At 38.0% G+C, this 23,370-nt stretch overlaps 2 protein-coding genes across 3 annotated transcripts in view; one reads left to right on the plus strand and one right to left on the minus strand.

Annotated features, from left to right (window-relative positions):
* The window catches only part of RTN4IP1 (reticulon 4 interacting protein 1), a 349,792-nt gene extending 335,423 nt beyond the window's left edge, over positions 1-14,369 (minus strand). Inside the window, exon 1 of the mRNA XM_044064928.1 lies at positions 13,701-14,369. Coding sequence (XP_043920863.1) covers positions 13,701-13,989 — 289 coding nt within the window. The 5' untranslated portion in view covers positions 13,990-14,369. The remainder of the gene's footprint in view (positions 1-13,700) is intronic.
* An 83-nt stretch (positions 14,370-14,452) lies between these two features.
* Positions 14,453-23,370, plus strand: part of QRSL1 (glutaminyl-tRNA amidotransferase subunit QRSL1) — a 679,774-nt gene continuing 670,856 nt past the window's right edge. The window contains exon 1 of one of the 2 annotated variants that reach the window (XM_044064940.1): positions 14,453-14,635. In XM_044064940.1, the coding sequence (XP_043920875.1) occupies positions 14,612-14,635 (24 nt within the window). In that variant the 5' untranslated portion in view covers positions 14,453-14,611. The remainder of the gene's footprint in view (positions 14,636-23,370) is intronic. The other variant, XM_044064949.1, reaches the window with a different exon arrangement.

Below are 23,370 nucleotides of genomic sequence, written 5' to 3' on the forward strand. Positions count from 1 at the left end.
AGATCAGGACGCTGACCTCTCCTGCCACAGGCGATAGTACAAGGATGCCCAAAGAACAACCTTTGTGGAAGTGAAAGGACATCCTCTGTCATCCCATTGCATGCCCCTCACTCACACCTCACCTGGTACATGCATGAGGGACAAGGAAAGGCTAAAGCCACCATGGATAGCTGTTGAAATGATGGTTCCTCCTGGCTGGCCATCATCGAATTATGGGGAATGAATTGATGAAATGGCCACAGAGGGGGCTGATGATCGCCACATAGTGGGTGCAGGGAGTTAAAAAAAATAATCTATTAGCTAAACATCAACAATTTATTTACCCTTTGTACACTTGGCTCTGTGGTGCAAAAGGATTGAACCCTAACTGAAACCCAGGTGAATTTCATTTAGTTATCCCAGGCACTGGAGAAGCCAAGGAGGGAGGGGGTAGCCTGCTTGTCTCTTATGGGGGAATGGAGGGGTCAAGGGTACACAGGGAAGTGCAATTTCTTAGACTAAGGAAACCACTTCCCATATCCGAAAGAAAGGGATTGGGGTTTTTAGCGGCAACGTCCCTTAAAGTAGTGAGGCTTGATCAGCAAGGTTTGCCCAAATACACATTCTTCTTCCACTTCTTAGCAGAGTGTCCACAAGAGTTGGGGCTATATAATAACAAAACACTTTAACTACTTCTGACGGCCACTCTTGGCAAACTCACATTCAGTCAAGGGAGAACAAAAGGGTGTCACTTCAACAGTGAAAATCAAAAAAGATAAAGCACTGCTGTAATTCTAGTCCATATATGCCCGAACTACATCGCTGTCCTTAACCTTACTGTCTTCATGAAGAATGTTCCAGTCATTCAACACCCTTCCCATGAACCTTGAAAATCTCCTGAAAAAGTCAACTCCTTCTCTAGTTATACAACTGTTATTTATATATATATTTATTTATATGGAAACTCGTGAAATTTGCAGTTTACTCCTACTCCACTTGGTCTTAAGACTATACATTTAAAGCTTGTTTTTCTATTTTTTTTTTCTAGTAAAGAGAATACTTGAGGGCAAAGCCTAAGGCTTTGGGCATAATGCTTCACTTGGAAAAAAAATACTTCAGTCTACATTGGCATAAAGGTCTGCAGCTACCTAGGAGGGGACACAGTGGCACATTTAAGTAGCTCATTGGCAACTGTCTAAACTAAACAGTTGGGGTACACAGAATAGGATAAAGAAGTCCTTGTCTCTCCCTTAAACATACTAAAGTAGATAGTAAAGATTTTTGAGGATAGCAGCAGCGGTGCTACTGGAATCACGGTAATAAAGCAGGAAGACGACGTCCCAATCTGCCGACCTATGACAAAGAAGGAGACAGGATGTTATGAGCACTATGAGATAGCTTCCTAAAAAGATGAATAAAGTCATGCCATTCATTTTGTTTTTTGCAAACACAGTGGTACCCCCTTTAAGAAAGCAAGTTTGCTACAACAAGGTATATTTGCTTTAAGAAAAAAGAGAATGCGTGGGAAGCAATGTGCAGAGTAAGTTTTATATCCCAAGTAGTTCACTGTAAAGTTCCAAATACAATACGAATCAGGTTCAGATGTCTCCTCAATGTAAACAGCCTATGCAGGCAATTGCTGACACCCAAAACCAGCGGGTGTGTTCCTCTTCCTAGTAGTTCAGCCACAAACTCTTGTTAGTGCCACTCCACAAAACAATAGCTTGTCATGCACAATCAAGTAAATACAAGCATTAAGCGGAGGTTATAAATATTTATTAAATAAAAACGGCAAGCGCTTTCAACTGGTGGTCTTCTTCAGGCCAATAACAACTAAAGTGCTTGGTGCAAACATTTAAATATACAAACATTAAAAATGCAATGATGTCACATCCTCAATTAACTGAAGTGCATACATTATTTAAAAATTAAAGGGACAGGAAGTGCTGCCCTAATTTCAAGCACCCGCTGGTTTTGGGTGTCAGCAATTGCCTGCATAGGCTGTTTACATTGAGGAGACATCTGAACCTGATTCGTATTGTATTTGGAACTTTATAGTGAACTACTTGGGATATAAAACTTACTCTGCACATTGCTTCCCACGCATTCTCTTTTTTCTTCTTAGCAACTGTACGTTTTGTGGGAAGTGGAATAATACGTGAGCGTTTTTTTGGATTATATTTGCTTTAAGGACTCTGTACAAGTAGTACTTCATAAGGAATAAATACATGAGAAAAAAAAATATTCAAAATGAAAAGGAATGCACCCCCCATTATGTCACACCTGGCCTTATCCTAAGGACCTGATAATTATTTTTCTGCAGGTACCCAACTGGTTTAAGTCTCTGTCCACAAGCATGTAAATGTAGCTTAAAATCCACATACAGATTTTACATCCAACCTAAGACAAGCAAATGAAAGAATTTCCAGTGCAGGATTATTACAGCACTCAACAATCCAGAAAGGAAGCAAAACTTGAGTTATGACCTGGTTCCAAAGACCACACATTTGTTCTTTGCTTGATACTCAACTTGTTTATTTGAATTACTACTCAGTTCTGGACATTTCAGGAGCAAATTAAGTACTGAAACTAAAGAAACAGGTCTAGCATGCAAGAAGGCAAAGTCATCTGCATATAAAAGTATAGACAGATCAGGGAGGTGCACCGTTAAGTTGTTAATGTATAAAGATCAGGATGGGGGCTGATATCAGAGGCTATCTAGTAGAAATGCAAAACCTAATCCTGAACTGAGGTAATTAAAAAGTCACACAAAGAAACCCTCTGCAAGACCGGTGCATTCAAACTTGAACAGCAGCGGTTCGTGATTAACCAGGTCAAAGTCATGTCTATAAAGCTTATATCCATGACACTCCCTGCAGCTACAACAGTACACAGGATGAAATGCAGCGTGATATGCATGTGTGTGCACGCATATAGGATGGCGAGGTATGCAACATCCTAACAGGTTATAATTAGCCGTTATCCCTTGAATCTGACTTGGTCTAAGTTAAAATTTATCATGCAATACTATGAAAACCACCTGCCTCCAACATTGCAAAAACTGCCAAGTCACAACAATCTTGACTGTACAAAACTGGAAGAAGTGCTAACACTATAGTAAGTTGCACCTATGAGACACTTCTCTATAAAAAAAAAAAAAAACTGGAAACACAAGCACTTTGACTCCACACAGATGCACAAATCAGTGTTTGGCATTCCACAAATACCAGATGCCAATATTTAGGAAAGATGTTAATTTTTCCTCCATATGTCTTTAATATGAAGGTATGATTGACTTCCAAGATGGTTGCACACTGATCAACAGCTTAATTTCAGTTATCCCAAGGTGAAAATAGAAAGAGAAGGCCCAGAAGCTCTGCAAGTTTTAGTAAATTCACTTACGGGCTAGTAAGTGCACGGCGTAGATGCCAGGAAAGAAGAAACTTGGCCTGAAAGAAAGTCAGCTAAAAAAGGTGAACAGAAACACAGACTGGAAGAATCCTACAACTGTTCAGCAAACTGCAGTTCAAGCTCCAGCTTTGGTACAAGACATGGCTTCCAGTAATCTAAACGTAAAGAGAAGTCAAATCTGCTGAGAGCTAATTAAAATAAATGATACATGAAAGTAGTGTATCAACTCAAATACCCAAAGGCTGGAAAAATGGAAGCAACATTAACCAGCTACTTAGATTAACTGGTAAAACTGCAAAAATCAGAGGTCAAAGTGAAAAGGCTGGCAGAGTATGAAACTGCTCAAGAGCCGTTTCAAAACAAAAATGGCAAAAGTTAGAGGACAGAGCATGCACAGAAATTTTGAGATTTTCTGCTGTATCCGAGAAACTGGAAGGAACAGACTGTATTAACTTTATGAAAGCATACAAAAGCAACTGGACTGGTACTCCTCAGGAAGATTTGTTAATTAAAGAACACATTATGTGTATACTCCAAACCTGGCCATGAGAAAGCAGGAAGTACCTATATTAGTAAAGATGCAATCATGCCACCAGAATGAATTAATCCTGACAAAACTGTGGCAAAATGGCAAAGTATTAAAAACTGGCGACAGTTGAGCGTTTGTAGAAAATGATTGTTCACTGTTCACCAGGCAGAAGAGAAGCACATTTATCCCAGCAATCAGGGAATGTTGAGAAGCAGGTGTGAGATTCAAGCTGCTGTAAACAGCTGTCTTCAGAATATTTTTTCCCTGGAAGATCAAACTCATTTTTGATGCAGAACAGCCTAAGGAGAAAATACAAAAATTTAAATCAACAAAATGTGAGCTATCAGAAGGGGACTCTGCTTCTCATTCTTCTGATAATAAAGCATAGAGACAGACTTTGCTAGTGAAACCTTTTTCAATGTTGCAAAGGAAAATGCTTGAGAGGCAAAAACACATGAGCTAACTAAAAGAATCAGCAGTACCTCGGACATGAACTGGAGTCTGGGATTGGGAGATGGAGATGAACAAAAGACCAGCAACATTGAAACGAGTGAATAAATGTAACACTATAAAGCAATCACATTTGGGAAACATCCTTTTACAAGAAAAAGTGGAAAGATTAGACTTTTATTGGCTTTGTTAATCCCGTGGGGGACTAAAGCACATATGCCAGCTTAATGTTTGGAAGGCCGCTGAAGGGAAGGGGGGGGAGAGAAAGAAAAGGAACCAAGTAAAACCATATCTATTCTTAATAGTATTTATATGGTACATTTCATGATACAAATTGCAGGTTACATAACAAAGTTCTTTCAGTTATATGGTACATTTCATGATACAAATTGCAGGTTACATAATAAAGTTCTTTCAGTTATTCTTGTATGTGATAAAGACACTAAAGTATTAAACAGCCTTTTTCCCCTTTTACAGTTTTAATAAAACACACGTATTACAATGTGTAGAGAAGAAAAGATGGGCAAAAGCACATTTAAGTTGATACACTGTAATCTTGAGTTGTTGGGGTGGGGACTGGGTGTAAAAGTACACAGATTATAATGTATGGAGAGTTGATACATTCTCTCACTTTTGCACAGGTGAATGTCTACATTAAGGACTTTAGCTTAAGCCAATAACAAGTTTTTGTGTAAGCAAGTAAAAAGGACATTGAATGTAATGAAAAGTTTCTTTAGCAAATACATGTTAGGTGTAAACCGAGAGATTTGTACAGCTGTACATTTGGTACTTCTGTCTCCGTGCAATAAAAGCAAGCACATTTAAGGCTAAAGGTTAATGTTTTCTGAAAGCATATAACCTGTTTTTCACATTTGGGAGGAGAATAAAGACAAGAACAGACAGCAATTGGTGCAAGTAGACAGGCTGCAACATGCATCTTAGCATAGATAACTTCAATGTTAGGTTAAAATGTTTATTACTACACTATCATCCATTAACTGGAACTTCGTACAAATCCTCCCCTTAGAAGATGCTGTAAATGAATTCAACACAACTTTTCTAAATATCTTAAATAGCCCTGGGTCTCCTGGAAGGAAGAAACTAAATCAAATAATGCAATTCAGCTAATGAAAAAGAGTAGAATGCTAATGCATGATAGAGAAAAAGCATGGATGGAAAGAATGGCAAAAATATAAAACACCTCAATGTCTTGACAACTACAGAATGCTCTACAACTGTATTAAAAAGCAAATAAATGAAAACAAAAAATCTATGCTATAAAAAGTTTCAGAATAATAAACACAACCCTAAAAAAATTTAGACATTCATTAAAGAAATCTTACATACCAGCCAAATATTCAACCCAAACCCCTCTCCTGATCACACCACTTGAAATTGCAATGTACTTTAATTATTTTATAGATACTACAGCATTTCTAACCAAGGACTCCTCAACTTCTAATCCGAACCCTGCCCAACAGCCACATATCACCACATCCACTTTCTCCTTCAAACATATGCCCACATCCCGTATAAAACTACTCAAACTTAAACCGTGCTCTTCTTCAGCTGATGACCTTCTGAGCGAGTGCCTAAACTTAGCAGCCAATAGCATAGCCTATCCTGTCTCAATCCTTGTAAATAGGTCAGTCCAAGAGTCCCACTTTCCCTCTCTCTGGGAAAAGTCACACATTATCCCTCTGCACAAAGGAGGAAATTCAATAGACATTAATAACTTTAGCCCTACAGCAATCTTATCTCCCCTTGCCAAAACGCTTGAAAAATGTATTCAAAAACAACTGCTAGACTATCTCCTCCAGGAAGAACTCCTGTCGCCTACACAACATGTCTCCATCCTTCCCATATTACCAGCACTGCCCTTCTATCCTATATAGATACTGTCAGTAAAGCTAGACTGAATGGCAAACTACTATCTTCCTTCTTTCTAGATTAATCTAAAGCCTTTGACACAGTTTGTCACAGCAAGCTTCTACTTCAAATGTTCTCACTAGGTCTCTGTCAGCCCACCCTTCTGTGATTCAAATGCTACCTGTCCAATAGGCATCAGTCAGTAAAATGACACTCCATGCTCTCTCTTTACCTCCCAGTCACCACCAGTGTACCACAAGGCTCTGTCCTTGATCCCCTCCTCTATTTTTATCAACACCCTCTGTATATCAACACAACAGGCCACCCCAATACAAAACACAGATGATTCCACTCTCATTTGCACATCTGACAACATGGTACACCTCCAAAGATTATTCAGGAAGCTAACAGCCACTGAAACATGGCTTTGTAATTCACAACTTATGCTCAACACAAAAAAGACCAAATCCCTCTCTCATGAAAAAACAATTTAAAGTCCTCTCTCTTGATAATACACCCATGGAAGTCACTTCTCATAGCAAATTATTAGGGGTGATAGCGGATGATAATCTTACATTTCACCCGCATATACAAAACTGTACAAGAAAATCTCATCAAAAACTAGGGCTGCAACACGGAGCCAAAAACTTTCTGAACGATGCAACTAAAACTCCACTTGCCACTATTTATCTCCTCCCCACACTTCTTTATGGGGCTTCCATCCTCACTAACCTCAAGGCTTCACAAAAGTTAAAACCTGAACAATGCTATACCACAGTTGGTAAATTTGCAACAAATACCCCTTCCCGAACCCACCACTGTATAGCACTAAAAAGCCTAAAGTGACTAAACTGCCTCATCAACATATACACAGCTTCTTACTACCTATAAAATTATTCAGCATCCAACAGCTATGCTCCCACTCTGTCACTGTAATCCAGTGACCAAAAACTTCTGTCTAGAAACCTATCAAATCTGCTGGGCATTGTCTGTACTTGTGCAAGGTTGCTAAGGCCTAGAACTCCTTACCTGTATCCATCAAGTCAATACCCTCCCTCCCATCTTTCAAAACCACTATGAAAGACTTCCTATCTAAAATCTGGCTCTGTTCTTGCTCAAAACCAGGATAAATTATATCCTTAAATGTGAACAAGTACCTTTTCACCCCTTACTCTCCCTTGTTCACTTACTTCCTTGCTGCTATCTAATTGTCTTCTCTGACTTTCTCTCCCAATTATACCATAAGCCTGTTTTTTCCTCACTTCATATTGTTATTCCTGTTTGTATTAGAATTACTTACCTTTAATTCCTCTACAAACTATCTAAAATTTCTCTCAATATTAAATGATTGTCACATAACTTGTATCGATTCTTAACCAATGTTTTTATATCATGTCTAATTTGTTATAATTATTTAAACTGCAAATGTTATTATATTTTTGAAAACTGTAAAATTGTTCTTAAATTGTTGTGTAATAATTTGGATCTTCTCTCTCCAGGCCTTTGCTGAAAATGGGCTTTTACCCAGTCGGATTTTCCCGGTAACCAAACGTGAATAAACAAGTTATGCTTGTGTGTGCAGCTGTCGACATTGGACAATTGTTTTCAGAAGGAGGGTTAAACTTCAGTATTTGAAGATTTACATTGTTTTGTGTGTTTAAGTGAATAGGTTATGGAGGTATTGTGTGTTTTTTTTTTTTTTTTGAGGGTTTTCATTAAAACAAAAATATGACACAGGCTCAAACACAGATGACAGGAAACAAGTGTACAAGAGATCAATCTGCCAAATATTAGTGGGTGCATGTAACATAAAAGTTAGAAATAGGCATTTAAAAAGGTGTCATATATAACCGGTGGGAGTAACTTATCATAAGGGCTGCACTAAACATATTACTTTGAAGCATGAATGGCCTCACATTTATAGACAAATAGCTAAGAGTACTGAATTATATTAGGAAATGCAGTGTGCAAATAGCAATGCTACAGAAGACACATTTGGAAAGAAGCAAGATTATCAATTTGATAAAAGTAGATTTCAGGATGGATACTCAACATAATATCAGTAATATTGTTAGAAAAGCTCCAACAGTGACAGAAGAAAAAGACTCCCTCTTCAAATGGTTGGCACTCGAAATGCTGAGTGCCAAAAAAAATAAATAAATAAAAAACCAAACATCAAACATCTGTCTTCTCCTTTAAACTTCTTTTTGCAGGGGGAACAATCTCCCCCAAACCACGAACTTGTACATATACCAACTCCGAGACTGCCATATCTCAGAGAAGAGAATATTCTGAGAAACAGTGTCTCAGACTTGGTATATGTACATTTGTTCTTTCGGCTATTTAGTCTCTGTTTTAAGACTCATGCTAGTAAGTCCCAACATTTCAAATGGTTACCAAAAAAAAGACAGAAATAGTAGATTTGTGGTAGCAACAGACTACTGGCAAGAGAGAAGTAATAAGATGGCATGGATTTATATTCCACATAAAACTGCTACTATGGAGCTTACAAACATTTTTGGAGTAATATTCAGCCTTCAGCAAAGAACGTTACTTACAGGTTAGGAATGAAACTTGATTTGCAACAGTGAGGATGTATCTGAGGGATCCAAAAGGGAAAATATAACAAAAAGTAAAATTCTGAAGCAATTTATGAACATATTTAGTATGGAAGATGTGAATTCAATAGTAAAAATTCAGAGAATGTACACATTCCCCAAGGTACAATAACTGGGCTAGACTACACAAAATATATTTCACATGAACATGTACATTTAACTGAAAACGTTGACACACATCTAACAACTATTTCTAATCATGTGCCAATAATGACTACGATGCAAATGTAAGGCAATTAAGTAAAAACGAGACTCTGGTATTTGCCCACCTACCTACTGAAGAGAAATTTAAGGAATGGGTAGTGGAAATTATACAAGAACTATAAAGGAAGACAGAAATTTCTTCAGATGTTATAGTTAGTGATTGGGATAAAATGAAAGTGGAGCTTAAAAACAGGGCAGAAATAAAAAGAAAGGGATATGGTTAAGTAGTAACAAGAATTATTTAGAGGGCTGACAAATGTTAAAGTAATGCAGAATAAAGGGAATCTCACAGAACAAGAAGAGGCACAACTGTAGAGTGCTAAAGAGAAAATAAGGGAGTATCTGGATAATATGCATGAGTTTAAAAAGAATGTTGTTAAGCAACTGTGTTTTTGATAACTTCAGAGCACAAAATGTCTTAGCACAACAACTTAAGCAACAGAAAGTAGAAAGGGTTGTTTTCAAACTTAGGGAGCCTACTATAATGAGAAAAATAACTAGACATCCTGTACAGGTATTAGAGATATTTTGGAGATTATATTAAAATTTGTATAAAGCAGAGGAATATGAAAACCAAAAAAAGCTCAAAAGGAAATATTTATAGAAGACCTAGGTATGCTAAGGTTAGAGGTAGATGAGGCTTAGCTGATAACAGTATAGGAAGAGATGAGACAAAAACAGTGATGTATAATCAATCCTTGGGAAAGTCTCCAAGAATATATGGCATTCCTGTGGAAGTTTGGAAGTTAGGAGGGAAGAAAGTTATAAAGATCTGTAAAGTTTTGTTTAACAGTATTTTAAAAGGAAGAGAAGTACCACTGTCCTGGAAGAAACCTATGGTGGCTGTAATACTTAAAGACGGTAAGACCCATCACAGCCAACTTCATATAGGTTTCATTTCAATTTTAAACTACGATTATAAGGTGTTGATGTCTATAATAGCTAAAAGAATAGCAAATGTGTTGCCAAAATGGATATATATGGATCACTGTAGTTGTGTGGAGGGTAGAGAGACATATGACATCCTTAATTTCATGATGATGCAGAAGGAAGCAGAATGTATGAAAAATACCTCTGTAGTTGGTGTGTCTTGATGCACTGGAAGCATTTGATACAATAGGATGAGATTTTATGAGTGTAGTGATGGAAGCACTTGCATTTCCTAATACCTAATAAAGTTACTTAGAAGAACATATGAGGGATTGGAGGCAAACATTAAAGTGGGAGGGTACCTCTCTGCTGTGTCTGAACTGAGGAACCAGGCAGTGGTATCATCTTTCTCCTTTGTTATTCACATTATATTTGGAGCCAAATTCAAGGCTAGAATTGTTATGGTAATCAGAAAAAAAGTTGGCTTATTTGCAGATTATATTATTTTGTATCTGATAAAGCCAGAAAAGAACATCTCGGTGTGGTGGAACATTCTGTGACAGTTTCAAGTTCTTGGGGGACATAAAATTAATGCAGATAAAACAAAGGCTACAGCTGTAAACTATTTACCCATGTATGAATTGTCTTAGCAATTCCCATATTTACAGGGACAGAATAAATGAACAATTTAGGAGTATGGGTTAAAAAGGATTCTGTTTTAGAAGCTAAAGATATGTGGGAAGAAACTAAACAAAAGATAATACAGAAACTAAGAAAAAGGAACTTTTTGTTTAAGAATATGAACAGTAAGATATAAGCAGTTAAAATGTTTTTAATCCCTTTAGTTTTATATACAGGGCAGGCATATTTTTATCAACCAGAGGAGACATTGTGGTTAGTAACTAATAAAGACTTGAAGGATTTTATCTAGGAGGAGGAGAGGGTAAGGGTCAAGAGGGAGAAGTTGATCCTTCCAATAACAAGGTGGTTTAGGATTACCTGATTTGAAGGGATATTTTAGAGCTACACTATTAAGGCTCATGTACATAACAAAAGCAAAAAGCTGTAATTCAAAGTGGAAAAGGGTGAAGAAAGGGTAAATTCAAGAAATAAGGAGAGAACGGATTTTGGATGCAGGTCTTAAAGAACAGCAGTCATACAGAATATTATATTCATAAAACAGCAAAATGTTTTCAAAGACCTCAGCCAATGTGAGAATGAAGAAAAGCCACTTTCGATAAAGATGACTGCAATTAGTGGTATAAAGAATAGGCAAGAGGTTCCAGAATTTACTGGAGAAAACTGGCAAAGGAACCAAGATACTGGGAGCAAATAACTAGAAAGGAAAAAGCAACTGAATGGGAAGAGGCCAAGAAGATATTTGGTCTGCATGCTAAAGACTGCTGTCTCTATCACGGACTCAGAGTATATGGAAAGAGATAGGGGAATCCTAAGTGAAATGCCTGCTCTGGTAACATTTTGTTGAATCTAGGAGAAGCTGCTGTTAAAAAGGAATAATTAGTAAGGCATATAAAATTCATCCATCCATAACCCCCTTTTCCCCTGTTCTTGCACATGGGGTCGGGGTGTCACTTCAACAGTGACAATCATCTACAGCCAAGGTTTGCACCAGTGGGAGGCTAGCCCTACCACAGTCGTTCTTCCACTACAAACACTTGAATGTACACTCACACCTATGGCCAATTTAGAGGGCCCAATCCACCTACTGCATGTCTTTAAAATGTAGGAGGAAACACATGTGAACACACTGAGGACATGCAGACCCTGCAAAGGCTCTGCAGCCAAAAATCAAACTGGGAACCTCTTGCTGCGCGGTGACAATGCTATCCACTGGGCTATTGTGCCACCTCAAACTACAGAAATAAATTAGAGGAGGTTAAGAGAGATTGGATAAGCAATTCACAAGGAAAATATGGGAGGACTTGTGTATGACTCCCAAATATGCCAAAGTCTAGAAGATTTAGGATTTTTGCTTGGACGTGTTTAATAGGCATTTTTATACCCCAAGCAGACTCCACAGAGTTTTCTCTCAGGTTGATGGCAAATGTTGGAGGTGTGATGGGGAAGAAAGAGGTAACTGGGAACACACATTTTGTGAGTGTAATGAGTTGGCAGACTTAAAAACTTTCCCTACAGAGTACTGTGTCAGAGATATTGTGTGAGCAAATGGATGTAACTAAAGAAATGATTTTGCTGAGCTGGCAGACAGATCTGGATTGCCTAGACATAGTAAGCCTTGTTAAGTTTAATTCTGTTGACTGTCACAAAAATTACTAGAAAAAGGAAATCAAAGTCTAAACAAACTGTATTTGAAGTACTGAATACTGCAACAGAGATAAAAGAATTGGAAGTGGGAACAATGCATGCAGAATAATGTTTTGGGGGAGGAGTGAGGCTTAACGGAAGGTAGGAATTGATCAGTTTATATAAAGCTGGATTGATGATAATCATATAAAAAATGTGTGTTAAATAAATAATAAAATAATATGGGAGCGCTACAGAATCCTGAAAGCCCAAAATCCTGAAAACACACAGGATACCAACACTTACTATATTCCAGCACAAGTACATACAGAAACATATTACCCTTCAACTATACGCAGGGGGCAAGCCCCCCTGCACCCCCCACTATTTAAACATAACAGCTCTGAGATTGCACTTCAGTACTCTAAGTGCAATCTCGGAGTTGATATGTTTAAGTAGCAGGGAGTGTGGGGGGTGCAGCCCCACACATGGTGGGTGCAGGGGGGCTTGCCCCCTGTTTATACTTTGAGAAGAGTAATATGGTTTGGGTTTTGTTTGTTTCTGTATGTACTTGTGCTGGAATATAGTAAGTGCTGGTATCCTGTGTGTTTTCAGGATTTTGAACTTACAGGATTTTGAGCTTTCAGGATTCTGTAGCGCTCCCAATAATATTTTTTATACAAATGTATGTTTGCCTATGTATTATGTGATAATTCAGTAATGGTGTTAAAGAATTCTGGCCAAAACCAAAACTAACAGCAGAATAAAGGTTCAATATCAGAAAGGTGTTTTAAATATTACTCTAATTCACTTAAAGTTAACCGAATAATATTTGTTGCATTTTGCCACTATTCTCCAACAATGCCCGATCTCTGTACTCCTAACTGCAGTCGGCAGAATCTCCTTTCTCAATTTCTATGTTGGCTTAGTTCTTAGAATACTTTCTGCTACTTTATGAATATAATGAATAGAATACTCTGCATGGTTATCGTTATTTGTCCTTGAGGACCTGCAGCCAAGTGGAGAGCTATGTGAGCAGTATAACAGAAAACGGCAACTGTTTTATGTTAACTAGTGCAAGTTATGTACACACAATGAGTATATATGAACTGTAAAATCTAAAAGAATATGCATTTTGTTGGGTCAATGTCACAACTGTTACTGCTCATTCCTAAATAACGGCAGATCTCTAACTTGCGAGGTTCAGTTGTATATATATCCCTATGATCTGATGGCTGTGGTCTGAAATCATCACGCTTCCTCATTTGTCTAATATTTAAGCTCTATTGTTAAATCAAGGCAGTTACTTTTATCTACAAAAAACGGTTGAAGAACTAAAGGATTCTTAGAAGGCAGCCTAACACACATTTAGCAGTAGAAATCCATTAACACATGACAGGCGGTTGTGAGAAAAACACTTGTGCGGATATCCGCAAGCATAAGCAGCAGTTTAATAAAACAGTAATTTCATGCAAACTATCTTTTGTAAAACAATAGTCACTTACTTCTCATTGTTACATCAATAGGGTTTAGACTTGCAGCATGAACTTTAACAATAACTTCATTGGGGTAATGTATAATGGGGAACATTACGTTGTTACTGTAACGCAATACATCATTATCACCGTATCGATCTATTACCCAAGCTGGCATAACAGTCTTCCTTACAGGAGTGCTACTAAAATGTCTGACATAAAGCTCCGAGCTGGTACTTGCAGATACATTTAAGTTTGTACTGCGAGAACAAAACAAGATAGCGTAGCCATGAGTCTTTCTAAAAAAGCACCGCATCATAGTGGGATACCAGCTATAATTCCACAATTTCACGGTTAAAGTATGAAAAGTCCTCTTATGTCAAAAATGGGTATTTAATTAAACGTTTGAAACAGCAACATATTTGAACCGGATTGTTTAAATGTGATTCACGTAATGCTCCATTTTCTTTGCGCTGGACCCCAGCTACCTCAGATCAAAATAATGCAAAAGTTTTCACTTCCTCGTATATGTTGTATATAAATACCAAGCGGAGATATACTCAAATAAAGTCACACATAAAAATAGAACATGCACAACTGTCGTTTAACCTATAGTCACCCTACAGTACATTAAAATAATTCCACAAGGTGCCCCAAATACAACTAATGCTTTTTTTTTCCGGTCTGAGCGCAGTGACACTTATGACCTTTCCACTTTAGCGTGGAGCCAATAGGAAACAAAATACATTTCCTACAACGTGAAATGTACCAATCATTACACACAAAATTTTAGCGTTCCGGATCCCGAACAAGCATGGCAGCTTCCATTAGAGCACGATAAGTTTTTATTGTATGTTCAGGATTGGTCTTGTTTATTTGATGCTAATTTATTAGCAAAAGTTTTATTTTGTAATGGTTCGTACATTCTGTTGTTGGGAACAATGCTTGGCCTACTTTTGAAAGAGGTAAGTACTTAAAAATGAAATGAATCGTTTAGAAAACTGAATTTGAAACCATCAGAGCTATACAAAGATAAGTTGAGTTCGATCTTTTAATCACCCAAAAATCTAGTGTGTTGCGCTCACGTGACTTCATATTCCTCACAGTTTAGTTGATTAGTCTGTATGCTGTGTAACTGTTAGTCTTTTGATCTCTCACCCCCAGTTCGCCTTTGTCATTATAAACTGACAACTAGTACAGCGTAAGCTGTAAAACCATGTATGAGAAAAAGTTTACTGTAGACACTGCTGGTATTGTTTCGTATCTGGATAACCCCGATGACAAGTGCACAAAGCTTGGTCCTAAACTGAACCGAATTCATGAACTGAGCTATATTTACTTAAGCTTCCTGCAACATCTCTGTTGTAGGTATATTTTTGAGATATTAGGCTATCAAGTCAATGAGCAGCTGTTTTTAATATGATGCGGCACCCCTCTCCAGGACATGACGGTCCCTTCAGTGCCCACCGTATGGCTTTATGGTTTTATACTGAATTCGTCCCTACGGGACAGATATACCATTATGCTTATTTTAAGCTGTTCAGGGTTGGACAGTTTAGAAGGGGTGTTTGAAAAGCGATGTGCATTCTGTGTAATAAATGTAGTACCGCAAAAATAATTTAAGAATATGAATATTTGGTACTTTTCCGTTATCGGGGCAACACTTGTAACTTTTTGAAGTTGGAGATTGTCAGAAACCCTCGTGCAGTAATTGCTGACCACAGTGGTGTTGATAGCATAGTAATAATTATAACATGTATTATTTGCCATTTACATTAATTAGCCAGTGGATGGTTGGAAGACTGACTGCTCCTGTGTGACAGTGTTGTCATTTGTATATAGTACCTGAGTGCATTGTAAGCAAAGTGGGGGAATGGCCATTGAGCCATCTCTTGCATATTAGTTGTGCATTGTGTCTACATTCTTGTGTATTGATACACAGCAAGCAAAGAAAAAAAAAACACAGTTGTCTGTGGTAAATGTATATTGTTTTTCCAAGGGCGTTATAAGACATCTATTTTGTTTGTTTTTTGGCAAGATACTGCAAAGTTATGAATATGATGGCTATTAATTTTTCATTCCACAGCTTTTGCTTTGGAACCGAATAGAAGTAGGAATGACAACCTTATTCACTACCAGCATAATCGTAGATTTAATTAGTGCTGCTAGTGATAGCAATGTTATATGACTATTGTTAGACCTCTGTGTTGGGAGAAGAGGTTCTTTCATTGTCATTAAAATGTAATTGGGAATTTATTTAGACATTGCAGTACTTGAAAATGTGACTTGTAAGCATTATAGATGTTAACAGAATTTTATAGATTAGTTGGGATATTTTGCAGATACCTTAATGGTTATGGACATTAGCTGGGAATAAAGACTATGTGGTTGAGTATAGCTGATAAGGTCATAAGAAGGATGAAACATGCATGTCCACAGCTAGTGTGGTTTGGCTTTATTGGCCTGAATGAATCCATAAAGACTTAAAAAGGAAAAAATAAACAGTCATGGACACTCAGAAGCCATATAGCTGAGACACTTGATGTCCTTAAGGGTGCGTTTGCATATATCCCATGGGCCTGTGTGAAGACTGGTAGAGAAGGGTGAAGGCTGCCAGCCTAGCCAGATAGAATTTTGCAGATAATTCTGTCCTTTGTAAATATGAATGTAAACTACAGGCTTGTTGTCTTAAATGTAAAGAAATACTGTTACATGTGGAACTGGAAATAAATGTGACAACAGTGCTCTCTACTGACCCAGTAGAGTTAAATTGCTAGATTTAAACATGCAAATGTATTTTTATTGCTCTATTTCCTGACCAGCTGCAAGATAACAAAAGGGAGATGTTAAAAAAAGGGAGATGTTAAGAATGTGCAGTTAATGTGTAGCCTGGGAACACCAGGAAGGTGTAAAAAGATGATGTAATGTTTATCAGAATTGCAATAGCAAGTTAAATGGAGAGAATCAGAAGGCATTAAGCATTTTTGTCTGGATCATCCAACTCACAGTACAGCCTCTTGCTCACATGCAAGTTATCTTAGACTTGTGTTTTCTTTTAGATTAGCTAGGAACTATAAAGATTAGACTGTTTGTTTTTTTCTGTTATGTCAGAACTATACTACCGAATTATTGTAAGTATTTCTGTCAGATCTCTCAACTCTTGACTAGCACTGACTGTGTAGTAGAAAGTATTGTCTTGTGGTTTTAATTATTTATTATTAAATATTTTAAAACCTTTTAACTGTGGCTGGTTTGTGTATAGATAAGTTAAGCTCTAGAGTACATTGCATATTTATAGAGTGTACTGTCCAAGTCACTCTAAGCTTTGATTGATTAGTCATACTACCAATTGGATAATAATATTGCACAGTAATAATTGGACACCCTTTTAAGGGCCTTTGGGTAGCTGATAATATTAGATGGGTGGTGGCAGACGGTACTTCCGTATAGTGTGGGTAAAAGGGGCACAGCTGGAGAACCTGTACCAGCATTACCAGGAAGTGTCTATGTGGTTGTATAAACTCTTATCTCAAAAAGTGTGTGTGTGTCAGTTACCTGGGCAGGGACACGAAGCACTGGTTGGACAGTGAGGGTGCTGGAGATTTTATCTTGCCCAGCTAGCTGAGATCTGGACCCTATAGCTGTGGCACTGGGGAGTCTTATTGGCGACCTGGGGAGCAAGAGAGGGATCAGCCCCGGACTGACTGTGATCTCTGTGTGCTCTTAAGGGAAATTGCACTTTACTGTGTGTATTTGTTATCCTTTCCTCATATATGAGATACCCTCTCTGGTGGTAGTGGTGAGGACTGAGGCTCCTTGATTGCTGGGCCAGGGCACTGGCGTCACACTGTATTACAAAAGGTTTAAGGTACCACACAGTGAAAACTCTGACCTAACTAGGTTTTTCTTGTAATTTTACTAATTGGTTTGTCTGTGTGACTTTTTTTTACTCTTTGATTAGTTGTTAGTTGGGATATTTTGCAGACACCTTAATGGTTATTTATATCAGCTTGGTGTAAAGACCCTGTGTTTCTACAGTATAGTCAAACAGTCCACTTATGCTGTGCTGATGAGGTCATAAGGCCGAAACATGCATGTCCACACCTAGTAGGTTTGGCTTTATTGACTTGAATGAATCCGTAAAGACAAAAAGGAAAAAATAATTAGAGTCACGGACTTTCAAAAGCCATATAGCTGAGGCTAAGGTGTCATTTGCATATATCCCATGGGCCTTTATTATAAAGGGTTTAAAATATCACACAGTGAAAACTCTATTTATATATGCAAGTAGCTGGAACATATATTTTAAGCACTCATTTAAATCTCATAAGACTCAGACACATGCGACAATAGAAAATAAAATGATGTGCACATTCTTTCCATTTACACATGCTGTTTTCTTTTTTCATAGCAACTGTCTTTCAGTTCAACATTCCTTAAATCGCTGAATTCCTGCCTTCTCTTAAACCTGACTTCTAATTTTGAGGATTATTCTGCATTTGTTCCACAAATTCCATTTATTTCTATGTAATTTGCTTCTTCCCTTTTCTTAAGATCCCTCTTCTAGTTCTTTTATCTCTTTTACTGTATTCAGGATTTTAAATACAATTTGTTTAGATTTTGATTTCCATTTTCTAGTGACTGCTTTTTTGCAGCCAAAATAATTTAATTTAAAATACCTTACTTACTATGTCTGAGCAATTTAGATCCTGTGTCCCACTTCAGAAGGATAGCGTCTATAGATACAGCCATTTGCTTCTCCAATATTTCTGACAGAGTACTTTGTAGAGATTTTTTTGAAATCCGCTAACTCATTACAGCCCCCAAAAAACATGTTTCCAGTTGGCTTTCTTCCCTATTATAAGTACAACATTTGCTTTCTACCTAAGGAAAAATATTTTGAAGTCTGCTTGGGGAATGAAAGTACCTATGCAAAGACTTCCAAATAAATTCTAAGCCTTCTGGACTTAGTGGCATACTTGGGAACCATAGATATGTCCTCTCATTGTTCCCTTGTAAATTGCTTTTCCAGTCTGTTTTCACCGACTTTTCTAACTTCCTTTGACTGTTTCATATCGTCATACAGCATCTTATATGCCCTGCTAATTATCATTTTTTAATAGCAGTTTCTGTTCTAGATTTGACTAAAACTCTACCAGAGTAGGTCTTTCACTTAGGATTCCCCTATCCCTCTCTCTTTGCCTTCACTCTGATATCCATCATTGATTTGTAAATCAGTTTCTTACCTGCATCCATAGGTCTCAACCTCTTAAGAGGCCAAGATGGAACACAGACCCTAACAATGTGTGACAAATGGTCAAAATGTGTCTGAGTCTTATCAATTTAAATAAGAGCACTGTGCAAAACATGCCATTGCCTTGGAGCATGGTAGAACATCTGTAAAATTCAATTGCACACTTCTCAGATCCAAAACCTTTATTTTATAATCTGCAATACCATAGCCACACCATAAGTAAATGAAACAGCACTTTACAAAAGTAAAAATCACATTTACTACATTTTCCAAACACATCCATCTTAACAAATGCACTTGCAACAAACACATGCATCATGACAATTACTTGAATTTTACATTCACCACTTTAAATGTGTTCTACCCCTGTTCTACAACCAGGTCTGGGCCTGGCAAAGGTGCCTAAAAAAAGGTACTTAAAACCAGGGCCCTCTGTACTTTTACAGGAATGTGCCATTTAAGACATCATGTCTTGGAACAGTTAAGACCAAAGAATGAAAGATCTCATATTTTTAACCATGAAAATAAAACGCATTAAGCTAAAGCATACATACATATCCCAATGTTTGTAAATCTTAATACCCTACCTTAAAATCCATATTTATTTATTTTTTATTTTACATTTGTTAACCGGGGGTGCCTGAATGAGTCGAAAAGGCCCTTTTTCAGCAGAGGCCCAGGGAGAAAAGCTCCACATAGAAAAATTACAGATACATTTAGTTATTTAGACATGATCAGTATACACACAAATTACAGAAGACATGTTTTTACAGTGGTATGCAGCACATCAACAGTTACAGTAGAGAGAACAAACAAAAAAAAAAATTAAAAAATAAAGATAATTAATAGATTTGTGGTGTACAGCTGAAATTTGGAACATGGGTAGAATATACATACATAGTACACAGGTACAGTACATACATTGTAGATTAGTCCATGTTTGTGAGTAAGATTGAAAACTATTATCAAGTACTCTAGGTTTAGTATGTGTACCTTATCCACTTTCACTAGCCTGGGGAGCAATCATAGCACTGCTAACTTTGCTTGAGATGTTGACTGATGAGGTCTTTAAAGGAGGCATTGGATGGTGTGTTTTGAATTCTAGTGGGGACAGAGTTCCATTTTTTTAGCCACTGAACTACTGTATAGTGCATCTCCAAAGCTCTTGTAGCTGTTGATGACTTCTAGTAGTAGTTTGCTTGATGATCTAAGAGGCCTTTTGGCTGAATGATGTTGTACTAGGTTTTTGAGGCCAGGACACTTATTGGGGAGGTAATAGATTGAATGACAGAGGGAGAGCTATTTGTAGGTTAGGAGGTTGGGCAGTTCAAGCAAGTGGAGCTGAGTGCTATATGAGCAATTTGCAGCAAAGCAGGCAATTATGTTATAGCAGGCTTCCATTTTGCTTAGTTCAGTTTTGTTGCGGTTAGTCAGAATGGGAGATCAGTAAAAAATAAAAAAAAGAACCTCGGAGGGTCCACAATAAAGCTTGAGAACAACTGTTTCTTCCAGTTATTTTTAAAAGTTTACACTCCACAGTACAGCACATTAACGCTGTATAGAAACAGTACGTTTTCGTTTTAAAACTTCCTCGGATGTGGGCTGGTTAACACACTACAGGTATTTAAAAGCTTTCCAATCAAGATTAATCCAATCAAAACCCATCAATCAAAACACATAAATTAGAATGACTAAAGCTGATTTAAAAAAAACATTAAACACAGGGTAAAGGTGATTAAAAACAGTATAAATAGTGTATAAAATGTATGCAAAATGTATAAAACTGTTAAATCTTCCATTAAATGTTAGGTACAAAAGAACTGTTTAGTTCATTTAAACTACTAATGTTTTAAAATTGGTACATAATAATAATAATAATAATTAATAATATGAATTAAAAAGACAAGGCCATAATAAACTTTGTTATAACACCATCTTGTGGTGAAATATAGTACGTGAATTTGAAAGGGCATTCTAAGACTTTTACATTGTCTCCTGTTTAAAAACTTGTAAAAAAACTAAAACAAGAATAAAAAGTTGTTTACATTATAAATAAGAAGTCCAATATAGTAAATAAAAACTTAATTAGTACCTTGTAAATATTCATTAAAAAACTCCTTATTCCTCTGTTAAAAGATTCAATAGAGCAAAAGAAGATGTAAATAAGTAGATGGAATGAAGAAGATGTAGATGGAATGAAACAACAGTACGAAAATACAAAAACAAGAAGTTATGTACTCACCATAACGTTCGATGTATGTAGTCCATCTCGCCTCACATTCTTACCTGTGGGTTCGGTTTTACTAGCTCGAAGTCTTTCATTGGCTGGGCTAAGCAGGTATCCCATGGTGCACTGCTCCATATCCCCAGATCTAGTTTGCTGCGAAACTCATTTGTACTCCATGCACACATCACATCCAGGTAAAGAATAAGCTAAGCAAGGGAACTCTGCAGATAACAACCTAACCTCCAAATCCTCCAGGAAGGGGGAAGGTGAGAGGGTAAGTAAGAATGTGAGGCGAGATGGACTACATACATCGAACGTTATGGTGAGTACATAACTTCTTGATGTTATGTAGTCCTATCTCGCCTACATTCTTACCCGTGGGACAGCGTCCCTAGCACCTACATCCTGGGTGTCTCATAGGAAAATACTCCTGAGAACTGTGGAGCCAAAGGAAGATCTGCCCCTGGATACCACGTCCAATTTGTAATGAGAAACAAAAGTGTGAGGAGAAGCCCAAGTAGCTGCAGCACATACATCATCCATTGACAATCTAGCTTGATAGGCTGTGGATGTAGAAACAGCCCAAGTAGAATGTGCCTTGACTGGAAATGGCAGATTTTTACCTCCTGCTTGATAGATGCAAGAGATACAACTGGCTATCCATCTAGACAGTGTGACCTTGGATACCAGAGAACCCATTCAGTTTTCCAAAAGGGAGACAGAGTTGGTCAGATTTTTGGATATCTTTTGTTCGGTGTAGATAGAAGCGTAATTGTCTGTGTACATCCAACTGGTGAAATCTAAATTCTGCCTTGTTAGAAAAGTGGGGAAAGAAGACAGGCAGCTCAATGGATTGATTTAGGTTAGACACGGAAGCCACTTTAGGAAGGAACGAAGGGTTTGGTCTAAGAGAGACCCTGTCTTTATGGAAGATTAAATATGGAGGTTTGATAGAGAGGGCTTGAATTTCTGAAACCCGCCTTGCTGAAATGATTGCTGTTAAGAAGGTTGTTTTCCAGGTCAAGAATTTCAATTCGCAGGTAGCTGCAGGCCAAGGTGGTAAAGTAAGGGCTTGTTAAGCAAAATTGAAATCCCAGGGCATGACTGGTTCGGACACCAGGGGACGGAGCAACAGAGTACCCTTCAGGAACGCCTTGCATAGTCTATGCGCCATGAGACTAGGCTCATTCGCTACATGGAAATTAGAGATCGCTGCCAGTTGAACTTTGATGGTGGCTAATGCGTAATCCTGATGGAAAAGCATAGACAAAAACTCCAGGACTGAAGCGATTGGAGCTGTGTAAGGATCAATGCCTCTGGTATGTGCCCAAATAGAAAACCTTTTCCATTTACTAGAATAATCTTTCTAGTGCATGGTTTATGAGAGGATGATAATATATAAACCACTTCTGGTGAAAAATTATGAAGTCTGACTAACGATGGAAGTGGAGTAGCCAGGCTGTCAACCGGAGGGTCATCAGGGAGGGGTGGAACTGTCCTGACATATGTGTCAGTAAATCTGGTTGAGGGTCCAGAGTCCAAGGAGTATCCACAATGAATTGCTGAAGAAAGGGAAACCAAACTTGGCGAGGCCAGTGTGGAGCAATCAGAATGATTCTGCTTCCCAAGGATTGCGCTTTCTGAATCGCCTTTGACAGCAGGGGAAATAGAGGGAATGCATAAAGCAGACCCGAGGGCCAATCGTGAACCAGAGCGTTCCTAGGTGACTCCCCGTGTGGGGGGATCAGCGTGAAGTAGTTGCTGCATTTTGCATTGAGGGGGCAGGCAAAAAGGTCGCAGCAAGGCTGGCCCCATCTGCTGAAGATTCGCTCTGCAACCAGGTGATTCAGGGACCACTTGTAAGGCATCAGAATAGCTCTGCTTAGCCTGTCCACAATCACGTTGGACTTCCCCAGAATGTGCATTGCCACCAGAAACTGTTGGGAAGTTACTGCTCAATGCCACACTCGCATGGCCTCTCTGCACAGAGGGTAAGACCTGGCTCCCCCTTGCTTATTTAGATACCACACTGCTAACATATTGTCTGAGTGTATCGCAATCATCCCTAGAGGAAGAACACTCTGAAGTGCCTGCAACACAAGTAGCACTGCTCTCATCTCTAGGATGTTTATATGCAGATGTATCTCATGTTCTTGCCACGTGCCTTGGACTGTCCTGCCAAGATAATGCCCCCCCCCCAAATCTGGGAGGCATCCGTG

This window comes from Protopterus annectens, chromosome 1.part0 (assembly GCF_019279795.1).
Source record: "Protopterus annectens isolate FY-2018-M chromosome 1.part0, PAN1.0, whole genome shotgun sequence".
Classification (NCBI taxonomy): Eukaryota; Metazoa; Chordata; order Ceratodontiformes; family Protopteridae; genus Protopterus; species Protopterus annectens.